Source organism: Dendropsophus ebraccatus, chromosome 6 (genome assembly GCF_027789765.1).
Source record: "Dendropsophus ebraccatus isolate aDenEbr1 chromosome 6, aDenEbr1.pat, whole genome shotgun sequence".
Taxonomy (NCBI): Eukaryota; Metazoa; Chordata; class Amphibia; order Anura; family Hylidae; genus Dendropsophus; species Dendropsophus ebraccatus.
The window spans coordinates 22334401-22354325 of record NC_091459.1 but is presented as its reverse complement, the minus strand read 5'-3'; the positions used below and the strand labels follow the sequence as shown (position 1 = coordinate 22354325).

Genomic DNA, 19925 nt, shown 5'->3' with positions numbered 1-19925 from the left:
AGTGGAGTGCAACCACTAATTATGTAAGGTGCACACTCAGTTCAGTAATGAAACCCAACTTGTATAAGACAGTAGGAGTGGAGTGCGAACACTGATTAACCCCTTAGCGACCCATGACGTATCTGATACATCATGGTGCCGCGGGGGGTGTTCAGAGCGGGGTCCCGCCGGGACCCCGCTCTGAACGGCGCTGATCCCGGATGACATGTGCAGCCGGGCAGTGCCTCTATTAGCCGACGTGGGTCAAACCTGACAGCTGCACTTAGAGGCTTTCCTCCGTGCATCCCTGGTGTCTAGTGGGACGAATCTCCCCTTACGCGATGCGATCGCTGGGGGGAGATCCGTTCTTCTGCCCGTGCCGGGCCTCAGCGTCGGAATGACACTGATCCCGGCTCGGCAATAGATTGCTATGGCCTGCAGCAGGCCATAGCAATCTATGACCGATCTAATCGATCTTTGCTGTGTATATACACAGCATTGATCTCTATGAGAGATCAGTGCTGTTGATATACAAGTCCCCCAGGGGGACTTTTAGTTAAAGTAAAAATAAAAGTAAAAATGTTTTTTTATTAATAAAAAATCCTCTCCACTATTAAAAGTCCGAATCACCCCCCTTTTCCCATTTTATAAATATAAATAAATAAACAAATAAATAAACATATTTAGTATCGCCGCACGTGTAATCGCCCGTACTAGTAGTTAATCCCATTCCTGATCTTGCACGGTAAATGGCGTAAGCGCAAAAAAATTCCAAAGTGCAAAATTGCGCATTTTGGGCCGCATCAAATCCAGAAAAAAATGTCATAAAAAGTTATCAAAAAGTCGTATATGCGCAATCAAGGTACCGATGGAAAGAACGCATCATGGCGCAAAAAATGACACCTCACACAGCCCCATAGACCAAAGGATAAAAGCGTTATAAGCCTGGGAATAGAGCGATTTTAAGGAACATATATCTGTTAACAATGGTTTGAATTTTTTACAGGCCATCAGATACAATAAAAGTTATACATGTTAGATATCGTTGTAATCGTAACAACTTGAGAAACATATATAACAAGTCAGTTTTACCCCAGGGCGAACGGCGTAAATGCAAAACTCCCCGAAATCAAAACAAATTCTTTTTTTTTTTTTTTTAATTTGACAGCGCAAATGATTTTTTTCCGGTTTCGCAGCATATGTTATGGAAAAATAATACCTGTCATTGCAAAGTACAATTGGTTTCGCAAAAAATAAGCGCTCATATACGTCTCTAGGTGAAAAAATCACTATGGACTTTTAAACATAAAGTGGAAAAAGCAAAAGTGCAGAAACGAAAATTGGCTTTGACCTTAAGGTGTTAAAGCGACTCTGTACCAACAATCTGCCATCCCAAAACCACTTGTACCTTCGGATACCTGCTTTTAATCCAAGATCTGACCTGGGGTCCGTTCGGCAGGGGATGCAATACAGTTATTGTCCTAAAAAAACAACTTTTAACCTCTTAAGGACGGAGCCAATTTTCACTTTTTCCTCCTTGTGTTTAAAAGGCCATAGCAGTTGCATTTTTTCACCTAGAAACCCACATGACGCCTTATTTTTGGCGTCACTAATTGTACTTTGCAATGGCAGACTTAATTTTTGCATAAAATATGCTGCGAAACCAGAAAAAAATGATGTGCGTGGTGTAATTGAAAAATAAACGCAATTCTTTTTCTTTGGGGGGGGTTTCATTTTTACGCTGTTTGTCCTATGGAAAAACTGACATGTTATACATGTTCCTCAAGTCGGTACGATTAAAACGATATGCAACTTTTATGTATAACTTTTATATTATTTGATGGCTTTTAAAAAAATTAAAACCTTCTACAGCAAAAAAAGTTCCCTAAAATTGCTCTACTCCCAGGCTTATAGCGCTTTTATCCTTTGGTCTATGGGACTGATTGAGGTGTCATTTTTGCGCCATGATGTGTTCTTTCTATCGGTACCTTGATTGCACGTATGATAAATGAATAGTTTGCGCGATTACACATGCGGTGATACCAAACATGTTTGTTTGTTTGTTTATTTATTTATTTATTTTTATTAATGAAATGGGAAAAGGGGGGTGATTCAAACTTTTATTAGGGGAGGGGGATTTTTATTCATGGAAACTCTTTTTTTCTTTCACTTTCACTTTAATTTGAAGTCCCCCTGAGGGACTTCTAATACAGCTACACTGATCTCTCATAGAGATCAGTGTAGCTGTATAACACAGCACCGATCCATGAGATCAGTGCTCTATTGCTTTGGCCTGCTGCAGGCCAATACAATAGTATACCGAGCCGGGATCAGCGTCATTATGTCGCTGAGGCCTGGCCCGGTAAGATGAAGGGATCCCCCCTCCGCGATTGCATCGCATGGGGGGGATCCGCCACTAGACACCAGGGATGGGCTGCATTTAACACTGTTAGATGCAGCTGTCATGTTTGACAGCTGCATCCAACGGTGTTAATTAGCGGGAGCGGCGATCGGACAGCTCCCGCTAATAGCCGCAGTCCCACGCTGCAGATAGCAGTCGGGATCGCGCCAATTCAGAGCGGGGTCGCGGCACGGCCCCCCTCTGAACACCTCTTGGGGAAATATGACGTACGGGTGCGGCATGTGTCCCTAAGAGGTTAAACTGGCAGCCCCGTGCCCAACGGTCGGGACTTAGATATTCTAAGCCCCAGGCGTTGGGCACGGGGATTCAAGTTTAAAAGTTGTTTTTTTAGGACAATAACTGCATCACCTGCCCAATGGACCGCAGGACAGATCTTGGATTAAAAGCAGCTATCTGAAGGTACAAGTGGTTTGAGGGGGTCAGATTGTGGGTACAGAGTCACTTTAAGTAAAGCGCATGCTCAGTTCAGTAATGAAGCCAAATTTGTTTAAAACAGGAGTGCAGTGCGACCACTGATTATGGCGCACACTCAATCACACTCTGATTAAGGCGCACACTCAATTCACTGATCCTAGTGAATTCGTACAGGCACCCAGTTACTTGATAAACTGGACATTTGGTGTGCAGCTACAACAAACAATCACCCACAATCAGCCCTCCTATCCTCTCCGTCCCTAAATTGCGCTGTTAGGGTCAGTTCACACGGAGTAAAAGTGGCGGAATTCCGCAGAATTCCACCACCCTCCGTGTCCTACTGGCAGTCTATGGGAGGCTCGCATGCCTCCTCTCTCCGGGCAGGAGAATGGACATGTCAATTCTTCCTAACAGAGAGGTGCGGAGAGAGGAGACGCACGAGCGTCCCATAGACTGCCACTATGACATGGAGAAACAGATTGCTGAACTCAGGGAGAACAGCCAAATGACAACACTGCCGGCTGCTAATGAAAGCGCTCAGTGCAGTGAAGTCCTAGGTGCATTGCCCCCTGGGAAACATGAGTATGCAAAAGAGTCCGTGGAGCCTCATTGAAGAGTCTCAAAACACAGGACTAGCCAGATATCCCTTCGGGAAGGACCCAGCCAAGTGGCAGCTCCTGTTAGGAAACCACCAAATCCACCATATTAAGTGGCCCTATAAGTCAGTGTAATGACAAGGGATAAACCAAGGCTAGGTAACCATCCACAGACAGCTGTTTCGGGGTGTTGCCCCTCATCAGTGTGGAGCAGGATTCTGGCTAGGTGGGAGCAATGCCTAGTAGAGCCATAAGAGAAACAGATTGCTGAACTCAGGGAGAACAGCCAAATGACAACACTGCCGGCTGCTAATGAAAGCGCTCAGTGCAGTGAAGTCCTAGGTGCATTGCCCCCTGGGAAACATGAGTATGCAAAAGAGGAGTCCGTGGAGCCTCATTGAAGAGTCTCAAAACACAGGACTAGCCAGATATCCCTCCGGGAAGGGTCTGGCTAGTCCTGTGTTTTGAGACTCTTCAATGAGGCTCCACGGACTCCTCTTTTGCATACTATGACATGGAGGCTGGCTTGATTCTGACGCAGAATTCTGCTGCTTTTACTTCGTGTGAACTCAGCCTTAGTCTCTACCTACTGTGCTCTAACTGCCTGCTGCAATTCTGCTCTCTCCTCCCCACCCAGCCGACTGGCCGACTCCGTAAAAGAACTACCCTATATAGAGGAGGAGGTGATGACATCACAGAGGGGCCTGCAGCTAGGGATTATGATTAATCCCTTTTTCCCTCCCAGTGATGCTCCAGACAGCATGTGCTGCCGCCATTTTCTTGTATTGCGAATTTCCTTAACAAATAAGCGGGAATTTGCTTCGCAGAACGAAGCGAATGGACAGCCTGATTTACAGCAAATCTTGATTTGCCGGATTCGCTTCGCTTATTTCCACTCTGAAACACAACTGGTTATTTACTCTTCCATTTTCCCCTGCGTACTATATAGCATTCAGATAAAGAAACACTTTACATCTAAGACAACTACCCGAAAGTATATATTTCCAGTTAACGGTCTCTGCAAAAGGCCACCTATAAAATAACTAACAAGCTCTGTTAAATTATTTAGGTCATTGTGATTGCAGGGCAATTTTAATAAGCTTCCAAATCAAAATGTGACCTACACCTCATAAAAATGTTTTATGCACTTAACATCTCATGGGAAAGTACATGTCCTGTTTCAAGGGAACATTAATATGCAAGTCTGAGAGATTCGTCTCCAGGCCAGTGATACTGTAATTAATTAATATCTCGTACCAGTCTGATATACTGTATCCAGTATTATCCTCTTATTGTAGCTTTATAAATACGTGTGCAATAAAGCCTTTGTGCTCTTCCTACTTGCCATATGCCCTCGAATATACTAATGTTAAAACTTGGAGACTTATTGTGTGTATTATGCTTCCCTACAGCTTAATCTGCTTAGCTCTAAGATGATTTTTTTTTTTCTAAAAAGGCTATATATATCAATGAATAACAAGTTAGACCGATAGCAAAAATGTGGTCTTTGTATTTTATTCACCAACAAAGACATTAACATTGCGCTATTTAGTTGCAGCAGCCATTTTGCTAAATTTACAGGAAGTACGGCCATAACGTTTTTATACTTTAGAATTTTTGTGCGGAAAATCGTTATGTCATTCTAATTTAAATGACAATTGTTCTGTGTAATTGCAGGCAACAACTGAAAATCGTTGATCGTTGATTTAGGTCTGACCCTAAAGTTATCGTTAATCTTCGCTAATCATTCGCTTTATTTCCACATCTGATCGCTGTAGTTCCGCATTCGTTCACTAATTGTTCAGTGTAATTGCACATTGTTTATTCTCTTGCTGCGATCAGATGGAGTAAATGATCCTAGTAACAATCGTAACCATAGTAACTAACAACTATCGTTCTGTGTAATATGGTGAACCATTTCAGGTTAACAATAAACAATCTCATTTGTGATCATTTATCGTTAATCATTAAAAAATTGCTTCGTCTAATAGGTCCTTTAGGGGGAGATTATCAAACTGGTGTAAAGTAGAATTGTCTTAGTTGCCCCTAACAACCAATCAGATTCCACCTTTCATTTTCCAAAGAGTCTGTGAGGAATGAAAGGTGGAATCTGATTGGTTGCTAGGGGCAACTGAGGTAATTCTACTTTACACCAGTTTGATCAATCTCCCCCTTAGTCTCTGATAAGAAATTGGTAAAAGTTAGGCTTTAAAGTATAGTAAAAATGAGCAGAAGTGCACATCACTATAATGCAATTATTTTTCCACTTAGAGGTTAAGATTACAAACTAAAAGGGTTTCCTATTCAAGACCCTCATTTATTACACAGTGGATAATGGCTGCAAAGAATAGGTCTTGCTCTAGGAGAAGCACCTCTATGCATTACGTGGATAGTCCATCGATTTCAACAGAAACCGTAATTCTTTATTTTGACTTTGGTGATAATGGATGGGGACTGGTGACTTGCTGCTACATTACCTGTCAGATTAGACATCAGTATATAAAAAAAAGTAGTATCTAAAAGGGTTTTTCAACTGGACATCAACAATTTAAGGGGCTTTAGTGAAAAGAATTAGGTATAAAAAAAAAGTTAAAAGAAATGTTTCAGATATAGTTTTTTTTATTTTAAACCAGATACTAAAACATTATTTTTTATAATCTGTTTTTTTACGTTTTTATTTTATAATTGTAAATTATTTATTTTCAAATTTGGTAGCGGATTATGGGGGTGGCCATCTTGCCTGAGCTGCTGCTCTGATCTCTTAATAGTAGTTCTGAGACTCAAGCAGAGGTAAATGTACAGTATGGCTATGTTCACACACAGTATAACAATGGCTGTTGCTTAACAACGGCAGGAATATTTATTTCCACATGGTCCATTCATGTTTTTTCATGTTAGTCCCTTTACTTGCTCACCATTGCCCAACAAATTCACTTAAAAATTTTTGACCATGACATCTCTTACCTGATATCCCACTACGCCCCCTTACAAAACCACCAATCCTCCAACGACCTCCTTTTGTGCTCCCTCCTGGTTCGTACCTCACACAACCGAAACAAGATTTTGCCCGAGCCTCCCCCATACTCTGTAACTCACCTTGCTCTCGTCCACCATTAAGACCTTCAAAAGCAACCTGAAAACAAATCTCCTTAAACTAGACTACAACCTACAATAATTCTGCACCCCACTTAGACTAGCTGCCCCTTTACCTACTGTCTCCTTCCTCTTTCCTTTTGAGGCTATGTTCCGGCCGTAGTGCGAACCGTGAATATACGCATGTAGTTTTGAGGTTGATGCGTTCGCTTGAAAGTATACGATATACGCCCACACAGAGTACTTTAAAAAGTAAATAATAAAAAATAATGGGCAAAAAGCTTGAAGAAATGTGGGCTGCTTAAAAATGTGTGACTTTTGTACACCCGATTTCTACTGTACAGATTAAATGCCCGCTAATGTGTAATATACCACGATAAAGGGTTTTCCTACATGGACTAAATGAGTCTTAAATAATGTTGCATAGTTCAACTAGAAATCACAAAAAAAAAAAAAAAGGCTACTATCCAAGTGTGTGTAAATCCCATCCATAAAAGGTAGCAGTCAACTGCTGTGTGAGCTTGTGACAGTATGAAGAATGCCTTGGACATATGGTAATAAAAACAAAAACATAGCAACCCTCAGTTTGGGGGTTTGTAAGATATTCGTTGACCTCTGCCAGTATCCACAAAGGAGCAAGCAGGTTGAAGGTCAAAGGAGGTTGAAGGTCAAAGGAGGTTGATGCCCAACCTTAAGTTAGACCACTAAGTTCAAAAGTAGTGTTCAGCAGACCTGTCAAAATATTCGGGTTTGGCCATGTTATCTTAACCCAAACGGCATCCAACTTCTGCAGCCGCGGGAATTCAAATGCCGAGTGTACATGTTAACATAACGTTGTCAAACCCAAACATTTCGAAAGGTCCGCTCAACTCTATTCAAGAGCATTCTGTTGTTTCTTGTATAAGGTGAAGTGAAATTTACCCTCAAGCCTTTTCTCCCTGTTGACAAGTAAAGAAGTTTAGTGTATATCTTGTCACGATGAATTCATTTCGTAAAAGTCTTAAAAGTGCACCATGTGGTGTTTTTATGTTCAATTATTAAAGTTTTGGAAATGAAATCTGACTATAAAGAAATATTTTAACAAGAGGGACTTTAAAACCATCAAACTGTGACCCTGTTGTGGGAAAAGGATGAAACTGACAGATTGTTTTTTCTTCTTTTTCATGCTGGAAAATCAAGACAGAAGAAGGAGAAAGATGGGTAATTTCATATTAGATTAACTTCAAGAATAAACTGTAAAAAAAAAAAATGAGTAGTCACTAACTTTAAACAAACTTTTTTATAGTCACATTAGTATTATAATTGGGCTGAGTTGGACGTGAACTGAAATGAGAGAAGGTTCCACCAACAATAAGTTCAGTGCCCACCAAAACATATATGTGCAGCTTTTAGTTCTAATCGACAGTCAACAGTGTTTTTATAAGTTCAGGTTTTATTGAATACAATGCACAGAACGGGTCATAAATGGACGACACATATGAAGGGGAGACTGGAAATGCTTTCTCTTTTCCGTTACTGACTTTGTATTCAATAATGGCAATTACAAACCTGAACATGTGAACATACACTAAAAGCTGGAATTCTCTACTTTGAAGTAGCGATGAATGAATATCCTAACGTTCGGTTTGGATTCCAAACACGAACATGAAAAAAATTATCGTGATCGGTTTGTGTTCGCCGAACATTCACAAACAAATATTGAATGTACAGTAGAAGCGTACGTTTTGGTCTATGCACATGCATACAGATTATCAGAGGCAAAGCATAAAATACTCAGTTGCGTGAGTTCGCAGGTTCGAATATGTTCGAAAATGATCGTTATAACTATTCAGAACATCAAACAAGCTGTTTGTGATCGGCGAACACAAACGAATTCAATGTTTGTGCAAACACGAAGATTTACGAACATGTTTGCTCATCACTACTTAGAAGGAATATTCTTAACTAGCATTGCTACTTTATTTTAAATCTGACCGAATTTAGTGTATGCTCTTATCCATTATTTTTCCAAAACCATTTATTGAAAGTATGACAGCGCCTTAAATACAGCAATGTGTTACTTACTTCCCAATATGCAGGGAATGAGAGATAAGGGAACCTCAAGCACATACAAAAACCTGAGAGTGTGGCATTTTATTACCGTGGCTAAAAAAAGTTAAATGCAGCCCTAGGGAGTCATGAAAACATGGATACAGTCTGTAGCTCCCTAGGGATGCATCCAACTTCTTCAGCCACTGGTAATCAAATGCTGCATGCTTGGGTTTGGTTAAACCTGAACGTACTTGAGGTTCGTTCATCTCTACTTGATAACACTGATAATCTGTAGTAATAGAAGACGTAATGTACAAACTTTGGCTACAATTCTAATTTCTGATTTACTAATAAAGGACCAATATTTGTTAAAGAAAATTTACCACTTCGCTTACCTGGTCAGCCCCAAAGAGTATACCCCAGTGGCGCATTTGCTGCCCATTTCCCACCATCTGCACCCGTTTCTCGATCTGCAATTCTGCCTGCTATATGAACTGGAGGCAGGCCCCCAGCGCTCCGATATCCCCTCGGTGACGTGGCCAGACTTGATTTTCATAGAAGTACGTTACCCTGGAGGAGATACGGAGCCCACATCCATTGCCTAGAGCGGACAAAATTGCAGACTGAGAAAATGGCTAACCAGGTAGTATTTAAAAAAAAAAATGAGCAAGCAGAGTTGTAAATTTGCTTTAATGGGTTCTAATCTGTAGTTATTAGCCAGATTCTCCAGTAGTTAAGTGGACAGCTACAAGTACCAAAGAGCTAAAACTTTGCAAGTACTTACTTGTATGGATTGGAAGATATTCATCTAAATCAATTAGAATTTTACAAAATTGAATATGTTTTGTTTCATTTGAAGAATTTGTAACAATGTCTTGCGATTGTTTTTCCCTATGGTTGCCATTTAGAATATGGAATGTCTGCATTTGAATCTATTCTGTACGCCTAGAGTAGAACATTTGGGGAAGAGAGATAAGAGCAATTGAATGTAAAGCTGACTCAATATACGCAATATACTTGCTTTTTTTCATGCTGCAGATCTGATAGCATTGTGGTGCGCTATGCTGTGGTCTTTGAAAGAGGCAGCTCTGAATCTAAAAATAAAATTGATGAGACACCTACTATCGCATCTAACAAAGTTGAAAATGGTAACAATGAAGAGGCAAAAGAAATGTCATACACTGAACTACAGCAGATGGTTGCCATGGCACTGCATGATGATCGATCTCTGGCTGTGGACCTACAAACGCTCATGTTTTCAGATGGTGAGTAAACAGACAGATTGCCATCCTTTCCTGTCTGTAGAATATGTAATGATTTCCTTAAGAAAGAGAAAAAAAGAAGGTTCCCAAGATCTTCCCTTTAGATATGTGGATAATATTGCCTTGTATTCATCCTATTATATGTAAATACACACAAAGTTTATCTAAATATAACATCATGCCGAATATAAAATAGCAACATAGTTCTAAAAGTCATATAATCAGAAGATTATTTTTATAGTGTAACAATGTGATCTTTGTGACGCTACCAGATAAGTTTGGAACGCTCTGAGAGATTTCTAAAGTTTGCAAAGTGAGGCTATGTTCACACAACGTGAGTTCCATGGGAATCACGACCTTTGTTATAAACGGCTCCGGACGCACGCTTCTTAGTGTGCATTGGAGAGTTCTGATGCGGGCGGCACGGATGCACCCGCATCAGAACTCTGCGGCGCTAAAGATCATACAACTGATACTGCAGTACCAGACGGGATGATCTTTTCTTACGTAGCGTGAACATAGCCTGAAGGTGCATTCACACTACGGAATTCTCGCGGATAACATCTCACGGATTCTGCCGATCACCCCTGCACACTACCCCTTGACTCTCCACCCGACCCATAGACTTCACTCTATGATCGGGCAGATTCCGCCACCCGCCCAAAGACCTGACATGTGAATTCTTTGGGTGGACAGTGGAATGTGCCCAAGCATAGAAAGGAGTCTATGAGACGGGTGGAGAGTCAAGCAGGAGCACGCAGGGGCGATCGCCGGAATCCGGGGGTGTTCTCCACAAGAATTTTGTAGTGTAAACGCACCCTAAGGGCCAGTTCACACGGAGCAAAAGCAGTGGAATCCCACCTGCCTCAGTCTCACACAGTGTCTCTATGGGAGGGCTCAAGCGCCTCTGTTTCCGCCATTCAAAGAATTGAGGAATAGGCAAGGAATTGAGGAGGAAAGTTTTCTGCTTTTAAATTCCTCGTCTATTCAGCCCTGGCAGAATTTTAGCAGAATTCGAGCAGAATGCAAGCGAAATTCAAGCAGAATTTAAACAGAATTAAAACCTAATTGACTTCTATAGGATTCAAATTGTTTAGGCTGAATGTGGATCCGCGACGGAATTTCCAGATGGAAAATTCTGCAGTGTGCACTAATGCGCGGAAAGTCAATAGGAACCTATAGGAGCCTAGACTGCTCGTTTTTTATGGGAGGAATTTTAGGTGCATTACACGTGTATTTTGATGTGGAATCCACTTGAAATTCTGCGAGAATTGCTCAATGTGCATATACCCTAACACAGGAATACTAGAGAACAGATGTAAAATGAATAGAAAATATAGTCAAAGGCAACAACAACCTTACAAATAATAATAATATCTAATTGGCAAAACTTTTAGTGCTTCACACTTTGCTTTAAAAAACAAAATACTTAAAAGCATTCACAACATTGCAGACCTTTGGCATTCATTTCTTCCAGTGAACCTGGTGATGGCAGAGGCCAGTCCATTAATGACAGAATATAGTTCTTTCTTTGCTAAATAGGTTTTGTATAATTTATCGAAATGCAAAATATAGTGACTCTCTTGATACACCTGATGCTGATGCATTTGCCGTGTTCTGCTATGCAAAAATGGTGTTGAAACACTCATGCTCTTGGCATATATATTCCGTGACCCAGACCCTCATCCAGTCCTCTTTGACATCTATGATGAAATCACATTCGGGGGATCAAATAGGATTGCAAGAGAAGAAACATATGAGCAATGTGCGCCAGATCAAAAGAAAAGGCAGAAAACAGCACAGGCTTGCATCATGTAAACTAAAACATAGAACAAGGATTTTAGGGGAAACATTTATCAAGATTGGCGTACTTGTATGCCAGTCTTAGATAGAGCCCTGCCATCTTTTCTCAGCCCGATTTTACTAAGAGGCACATGCCTTTTGGTAGAGCCAGGCGCCCCTTAACCTGGTGTAGACCTTTCCCAAAAATCTACATCTGCATCTACACAATCTTTCTTGTGAAAAAAAGAAAAAAAACATTGGGTGAACATAGTCTTAAATTAGTTCCAGCAACCCCCCCTTGCCTGAGTGTTGTTGGAGTTTAGCATTCCAAGAAAAGGTATCTGCTGTTTCTGCTCTATTCCCTTTTATCCCATTTATGACCCTACGCCTGTCTAACTATGATACCCATCTCATCCCTGGTACTGCTCTGACTCTCCAGCTGATGACCCAGCCTACTGACCACAATTACTCAGCCTGTTCTCCGGTGCCGTGCACCAACTTGGTCTGGTTCTTGGTAATCAGCTGCTGCTCAAAACAGGACCACACTTGTGGAGCATCATGGTGTCCCCTTGCTTCAGAGTGGGCTAAAGGTTGAAGACCTAGAGGGTACTTAGATTTTACTCCCTGCAATGGCCCAAAGCCAAACTGGTTCAGTAGCACAGCGGGTCCACACTCGCTATCTGTTACAACAGGTTTTTAGTTCCTGTGACAGTACAGAATCAGGCTTAGGTGGGTTCACACTATGTTTTTTTCATCCGTTTTTTGCAAAAAACGGATGCAACTGTGTACATCTGTTTTTCCATTGACTTCCATTATAAAAAAAACAACACGTTTTTGTGTCCATAAAAAAAAACGGCTCCGTTTTGATTCCTTTTTTTTATAATATAAGTCAATGAAGAAACAGATTCACACACTTGCATCCGTTTTTTACATCCGTTTTCTGCTAAAAAGGGATTGCAAAAATTGATTGCAAAAACGTAGTGTGAACCCAGCCTTACATAAAAACTCAGCATGTAAACTAATAGTCCGCAGGTAAAAGGACTAGCTATGCGACCCGCTAATTTATGTGGGTTGGTCTTCATGAGGTTAAACATTTAGTTTGCTGGTAAATATAAATGGAATTGCGTGGATCATGTAAATTGTTGTATTCAAATTCCTGTTCAAGAAAGACATCTCTATAAATGAATGTACCCATTTGCAGCACTTATGTTGTAGCCAATGTGATGGAAATATGACAGATGAAAGTCAATATTGATTGCTAATGGAATTCCAGGACATTGTCAGTATCTGCTACAGCCATTACCTCAATAGTCTGTTATGTAAACAATATCTATTAAGAACAAGTATAAAAAATGTATGTGTGATCACTGCATACTACTTATTTATAGTGATGACTGATCATTCCTGTGGGAAGCTTTAACACTGAAAATATATTACCTAACATTTACTTGATAAGAGTAATGGTCCAATACTAGATCTGGAGAAACTTTATTTCATCCAAAATGTTTAAAAATACTGTAGGTCATCAGTGCAAAAACAGAGTGACACAGTTCAACCTAGAGGGTTCAACCATAGAGGGGCGGGGGGTTCCTTCAACTGGTGGCGGCTGGCCCACCTCCACCTTCAGACTTGGCCGTTGCCTGCGAATAGAATGACACTATACGCTGGAACCTGGCTGCGGTTAAAAAAAAAAGACCGGCGCACAAGCTTCCTCCATTTATTATGGTGCGGAGTGGCCATTTTCTGGCATACAGTGGAAGTAAATAAATTTTTGCATCAGGCCCCTCTATACCCGTTTCACCAGTGGGCAGGGAGGGGGTGTAGAGGGGGCGGAAAGGGGGGGGGCGCAGGCTCTGTGTCCGCTCAATTTAAAATTTTTCAAGCTGAAAAATGTTAAAGAAAGCTACGCCAGCCCTGAGCACTATCCATTGTCTTTTGCACTTGTCTTGTGAATTGTGAAAGAGTAGGTTATGGCTTCTTAAAAATCGGTTTCATACTATACATCTGTTTCTTTCAATAGACCCTGATTTGCCATTAGATCATGTTGAAAGTGACACTCATCCTCCAGTCATAGTGGTGACATCCAAAATGAAAACTTCGTCGGTAAGTGTATTATGCCAGGCATGTTCAGATATACTTATTGTGGATTCACTAGCCGCTTCTGTTAAACGTTTGTTCCAAGCTCCTACTACACTTTGGTAAAATAACATCCAGTAAAATAAATCTTGATTCTTCTGCGTTTTCCACCAACTAACCTCAGATTGGGCCCCCTTGTTTTTGTCTTCAATTTATCTTAATTGAAAACACCCCCCTCCTGGCTCACCTCAAGTGGAGTATCCTGATTTTTCTCAAGACCTGAATCCCATAGAAAACCTATGGGATCAGCTGAGTGACGCGTAGAGGCTTGTAACTCTGTAGCCCAGAACCTCAATGACCTTAGGGCTGCCCTTCAAGAAGTGGGATGCCGTACCTCAGCAGGCAATAAGTCAACGGCATTGTTGTCGAGCTGTAATTGATATTCAAGGGCACATAACTATTTATTGAGTGACATTTTTGTTGGGGTATTCCCACCACTGTTTGTTTCAATACATTGTTTGAGATAAGGAAATTACCATTGCATGCTTTTACTAAAATGGCCAACTTTCAGGATATAATATCACTGTATCGTGATCTTTTTACATTTCCATAAATTTCACCCGCAAGCCAAATATCCCTATCTTTTTAAGCACACCACTCCGTAGGGCTACAGCCTAGATAAAAGGTCACAGGTATTTTTCCAGCGATGTTTATTAAGTCCACAAAATAAAAAAAAAAATCTATTCTTATTTGGCACTTAACATTTTGTTGGAGTTATTAAGCTATATACTTTTTAAAAAAAAAAATTGGGGAAAGGGGGGTTGGCTTATTTTTATTTTTTTTTATAGATTCTTCATGAAAACATTTTCTACCACAATCGGATAGTCATTTAAAGACTTCCATCCCTTTGTGCAAATAAAATACCGTAAGAGAACACTTGAACAGTCTGATATAGATGGGGAAGTCCACACACACACACACACACATACACACTTAAAAAGCAGAGTCAAGAAAAAGGCACAGGACAACTATAGCAAAGAGCCATAGTTGCAAACAGGGAAAGGAAGAGAGGCAAAGAAGTAGGAAGAGGGAGAGAGAGAGAGAGAGAGGGAAAAACATAAAAAGGAAAGGGGGGATAACCAAGGAAGGGAAGGGTGTAAAAAGTCAGCCACGACCAGGTTCACTCAGAGGTTGGCACACCAAACTAACTTTTTGGGTTATCTTATATTTATTATGTCATTAAGGAGGTGGCATTATTATAATGTAGTTGTCAAATAGTCCCTGGACTTGTTTTATTATAAACAACCCTTTGTGAGTTTTTCTCCTTTTTAATGTGTTTCTAATGTGGAGAGAGACTATTTTCATGCTAATAAAGTTTATTAACCCCTTGCCATAAAATGACGTTTGAGGAACGTCATGTAAAACAAGTAGTTCCCGCAACATGACGTTCCCCAAACGTCATGCTTTCCCTGCCTCCCCCCGCTGTCCCTGACGGTGATCGGGCAGCGGGAGGAGGCTATGTCACATAGCATCCTCCCGCTGCCTCTGCCCGGAGGGGAGCCGCGCTCCCCGCGGGCAGTTAACCCCATAAACGCCGCGGTCAATGCGACCGCAGCGTCTACGGGGGAGATTTGTGTTCTCCCGCCGATCGGGCGGCGGGAGGAGGCTGCCTCCTCCCGCAGCCACTTCTAAAGTGTCCCCCGGCCCCCCCCTCGTCCTCCGATACCGGCGGATCGCCGCTATTACCGTTATAGCGGCGATCCGCCGGTAACGAGTATTACCGGCGCCGCCGACAGCTTTCATCTCCCCCCACCGTGAATCCAGGGTGGGGGGAGATGAAAATGTATAAATCAGACCCCAGATCAGCCCCCTAGTGGCCGATCACTAACCCTCCCCGGGCGGCCATCACATCCAAGATGGCCACCCCCATCCCTGCGAACAAACGATGTTTGTTCGCAGGGATAGAAATGAATAAATTATCAAAGCCCCATGCTCTCCGCCACCGGAGGTAGCGGAGAGCATGGGGCAGTAATCGGGGACCCCCCCCCCCCGTGTGGTCCCGGTACAGGCGATCAGCGGTATATACTATATACCGCTGATCGCCTGTTCCCAGTGCAAAAAAGCACTTTTTATCCCCTGTCACCATAAAACATTGGTGACAGGGGATAAAAAGTGTCAGTGTGTCGCCCCCCAAGTCGCCCCCCACCCCCCCTGTCACCCCCAGTCACCCCCCCTACCCCTTATACGTTACCTGATCCTGGAGCTCCTTCCTCCTCGACGTCCTGGCTGGTTAAGAAGTGCGCATGCGCTCCACAACCAGCCAGCTCTGAAAATTTAAAGTGACAGAGACCAATTTGGTCTCTGTCACTGAACTATGATTACTGTGATAGAAAATATCACAGTAATCATAGTAATACAGTGAAAATGAATGTGTAAAAGTACAAAAAGTGAAAAACATGCAAAAAAATAAAACACACACTTTTTATTATAGTAATAATTGCAGTTTACTCCCAAATTACCCCTAACCCCCCCCCCAGATTACCCGTAACCACCTCAGGTTGCCCATATCCGCCCCAGGTTGCCCGTAATCACGTCAGATTGCACGTAATCACCGCACGTTGCCCATAACCACCGCACGTTGCCCCTAACCACCGCATGTTGCCCCTAACCACCGCACGTTGCCTCTAACCACCGCACGTTGCCCCTAACCACCGCACGTTGCCCCTAACCACCGCGCGTTGCCTCTAGCCACCGCATGTTGCCCTAACCACCGCACGTTGCCCCTAACCACCGCACATTGCCTATAACCACCACACATTACCCATAACCACCGCACGTTGCCTGTAACCACCACATGTTGACCGTAACCACCCCGAATTGCCAGTGACCCCCTCCAGATGGTGCGTAATCAGCCCCAATTGCCCGTAACCCCCCAGATTGCACGTAACCACCGCACGTTGCCTCTGACCACCGCACGTTGCCTCTAACCACCGCACGTTGCCTCTGACCACCGCACGTTGCCTCTGACCACCGCACGTTGCCTATAACCACCGCACGTTGCCTATAACCACCGCACGTTGCCTCTAACCACCCACCCCAAATTGCCAGTGACCCTCTTCAGATTGCCCGTAACCACGCCAGATTGCCTGTAACGACCCCAAATTACAGGTACCCATCCCAGATTACCTATAAGCACTTCAGTTTATCCGTTACCACCCCACGTTGCCCGTAACCACCCCACGTTGCCCGAAACCACCCCAGATTGTCTGTAACCACCGCAGGTTGCCCATAACCACCCCAGGTTGCCCATAACCACACCAGGTTGCCCATAACCACACCAGGTTGCCCATGACCACCCCAGGTTGCCCGTGACCACCCCAGGTTGCCCGTGACCACCCCACATTACCTGTAATCTCATTTTTTATTGTATTTTAGTAACTGCGCTATTCTAATAACTATTACTAGCTGCGGTTTTGCTCCAGCAAATTGGCGCTCTCTTCCTTCTGAGCCCTGCTGTGTGCCCATACTGTGGTTTATGCCTACATATGGGATACCGTTGTACTCAGAAGAACATGCGTTACAGATTTTGGGGTAGGTTTTTTTCTCCCATTCCTCGTGAAATTAAGAAATTTTAAACTAAACAAACATATTATTGGAAAAATTCGAGTTTTTCATTTTTACTGTCTTATTTTGAATATTTCCTCTAATACCTGTGGGGTCAAACCGCTCACTGCACCCCAAGATGAGTTCTTTGAGGGGTGTACTTTCCTAAATGGGGTGATTTTTGGTGGGGTTCTAATCTGCTGACACTACAGGGGAGCTGCAAACGCACCTGGCGCTCAGAAACTTCTTCCGAAAAATCTGCACTGAAAATGCTAATTGGCGCTCCCTTCCTTCTGAGCCCTCCTGTGTGGCCATACAGTGGTTTATGCCCACATATGGGGTACCGTTGTACTCAAAAGAACCTGCGTTACAAATTTTGTGGTGCGGATTCTCCCCTGTTCCTAGTAAATTTGAGAAATTTCAAACTAAACGAACATATTATTGGAAAAATTCAAGTTTTTCATTTTTACTGTCTAATTTTAAATACTTTCCTCTAATACCTGTGGGGTCAAAATGGTCACCACACCCCAAGATGAATTCTTTGAGGGGTGTACTTTCCAAAATGTGGCGACTTTTGGGGGATTTCTCTTCTGCGGACACTACAGGGGCGCTGCAAACGCACCTGGCGCTCAGAAACTTCTTCAGTAAAATCTGCATTGAAAAAGCTAATTGGCGCTCCTTTTCTTCTGAGCCCTCCTGTGTGGCCATACAGTGGTTTATGCTCACATATGGGGTACCGTTGTACTCAGGAGAACCTTCTTTACAAATTTTGGGGTACTTTTTTTCTCTTGTTCCTCGTGAAATTGAGAAATTTCAAACTAAACAAGCATATTATTGGAAAAATTTGTGTTTTTCATTTTTACTGTCTAATTTTGAATACTTTCCTCTAATGCATGTGGGGTCAAAATGCTCATCCTACCCAAAGATGAATTCTTTGAGGGGTGTACTTTCAAAAATGGGGTGACTTTTGGGGGGATTCTATTCTGCGGACACTACAGGGGCTCTGCAAACGCACCTGGCGCTCAGAAACTTCTTCAACAAAATCTGCATTAAAAAAGCTAATTGGCGCTCCTTCCCTTCTGAGCCTGACTGTGTGCCCATACAGTGGTTTACACCCACATATGGGGTACCGTTGTATTCAGGAGAACCTGCGTTACAAATTTTGGCATGCTTTTTTTCTCATGTTCCTTTTGAAAATGCCTTCTAAATCCATTTAAAAAAAGAACTGGTCCCTAAAAAAAATCAGTTTTGGAAATTTTCACAAAATGTGATAATTTGCTAATAAATTTCTAAGCCCCGTAACACCCTAAAAAAGTAAAATATGTTTCCCAAATTATGCCAGAATAAAGAGGACATATTGGTAATTTAGTAACTAATTTATGTGCTATGACTTCCTTTTTTAGAAGCAGAGAATTTCAGAAGTTCATAAAATGCAAAATTTTCAAATTTTTCATGATATTTTGATTTTTTTCACAAAAAATACACAAAGTAATGACCAAATTTTGCTACTAATATAAAGTGTCATATGTGACGAAAACAATCTCAGAATCGCTAGCATACGTTAAAGCATCACTGAGCTATAAGCGCATAAAGTGAGACAGGTCAGATTTTGAAAAATGAGCCTGGTCATTAAGGCCAAAACAGGCTTTAGAGGCAAGGGGTTAAATTTTGGTGGTATGCAAGTCACATTGTTTGACATATGCTTTTCTCTCTAGAATTTTTTTGTGTGGTGGGATACTGCAGTAGCTTAAATTAACTGTAAAAATCAATTGATCTCTGGTTGACATTGTGACTACTAGTATTGATCGAGTACTAAAATACTATAGTCGAGTATTTTTCAATGCTCGAGTGTTCAATTCAATTAATGAGTCTGATTGAAATAAATGGGAGACTGGAGTGTTTGGTATGGTGTCCCCTACTCAGCTTAGGGGAGGGTGCCAGGTTTACCCTGCCTGGAGCCCCTGTTTGGCTGAGCATGCACTCTGTCAGAGCAGACTCGGCATGGTCTGCTGAAGATAGAAGACCAGAAGGTAAGTATTATGCATTTCAAGCCTGAAAGCTTGCTTCTTTTTTTCCACACTAACAAGGTACTCGCTCTACCATTGAGTACTCTTGAGTAGCCCGATGCTCAAGCAAGTAATATACTCTGACGACCATGCGCACTCAACCCTAGTGACTACACATCTTGACAGTGATATGAACATTGTGTATATTGAGGTAAAATGTATGGCCAACACAATTCCCTTATGTGATATTATCTATTCTTCAGTTTGTTTCAATTGAAAAAGGAGCTCCTTAGGCTATGTTCATACAAGTAACATGCTTCCCATTTATTTTATACAAACAAATGCAAACAGTGACAGACTACATTATAAATTAATGGGTTCCGTCAGTCAGGATTCCCTTGAGGTTTTCATCTAAACATTGTAACATGTAAACCTTATCTTAAAGACAACTCCAATATATAGGAAATAGGGAGGTTTTGTTCTACAAAGATTCAAAGAGATATCAAGATTGAGATTAGAAGGGTGAGAATTTATTTTGTTATAAAAAAAAATCATGTTTGGTGTGATGGTCAATGCAAACCAACTTTTCAGATGTTACAAAAGATCTGTGCGAGTAAAACCAGTCTTTGACTTACAGTACAAAGAAACTCGGTGACTATAT

At 41.9% G+C, this 19925-nt stretch overlaps 1 protein-coding gene across 1 annotated transcript in view; it reads left to right on the top strand.

The window, feature by feature from the left end:
* Positions 1-19925, top strand: part of IMPG1 (interphotoreceptor matrix proteoglycan 1) — a 141699-nt gene that overhangs the window by 39389 nt on the left and 82385 nt on the right. The window contains exons 8-10 of the mRNA XM_069974176.1: positions 7684-7704; positions 9574-9800; positions 13600-13682. Coding sequence (XP_069830277.1) covers positions 7684-7704; positions 9574-9800; positions 13600-13682 — 331 coding nt within the window. The remainder of the gene's footprint in view (positions 1-7683; positions 7705-9573; positions 9801-13599; positions 13683-19925) is intronic.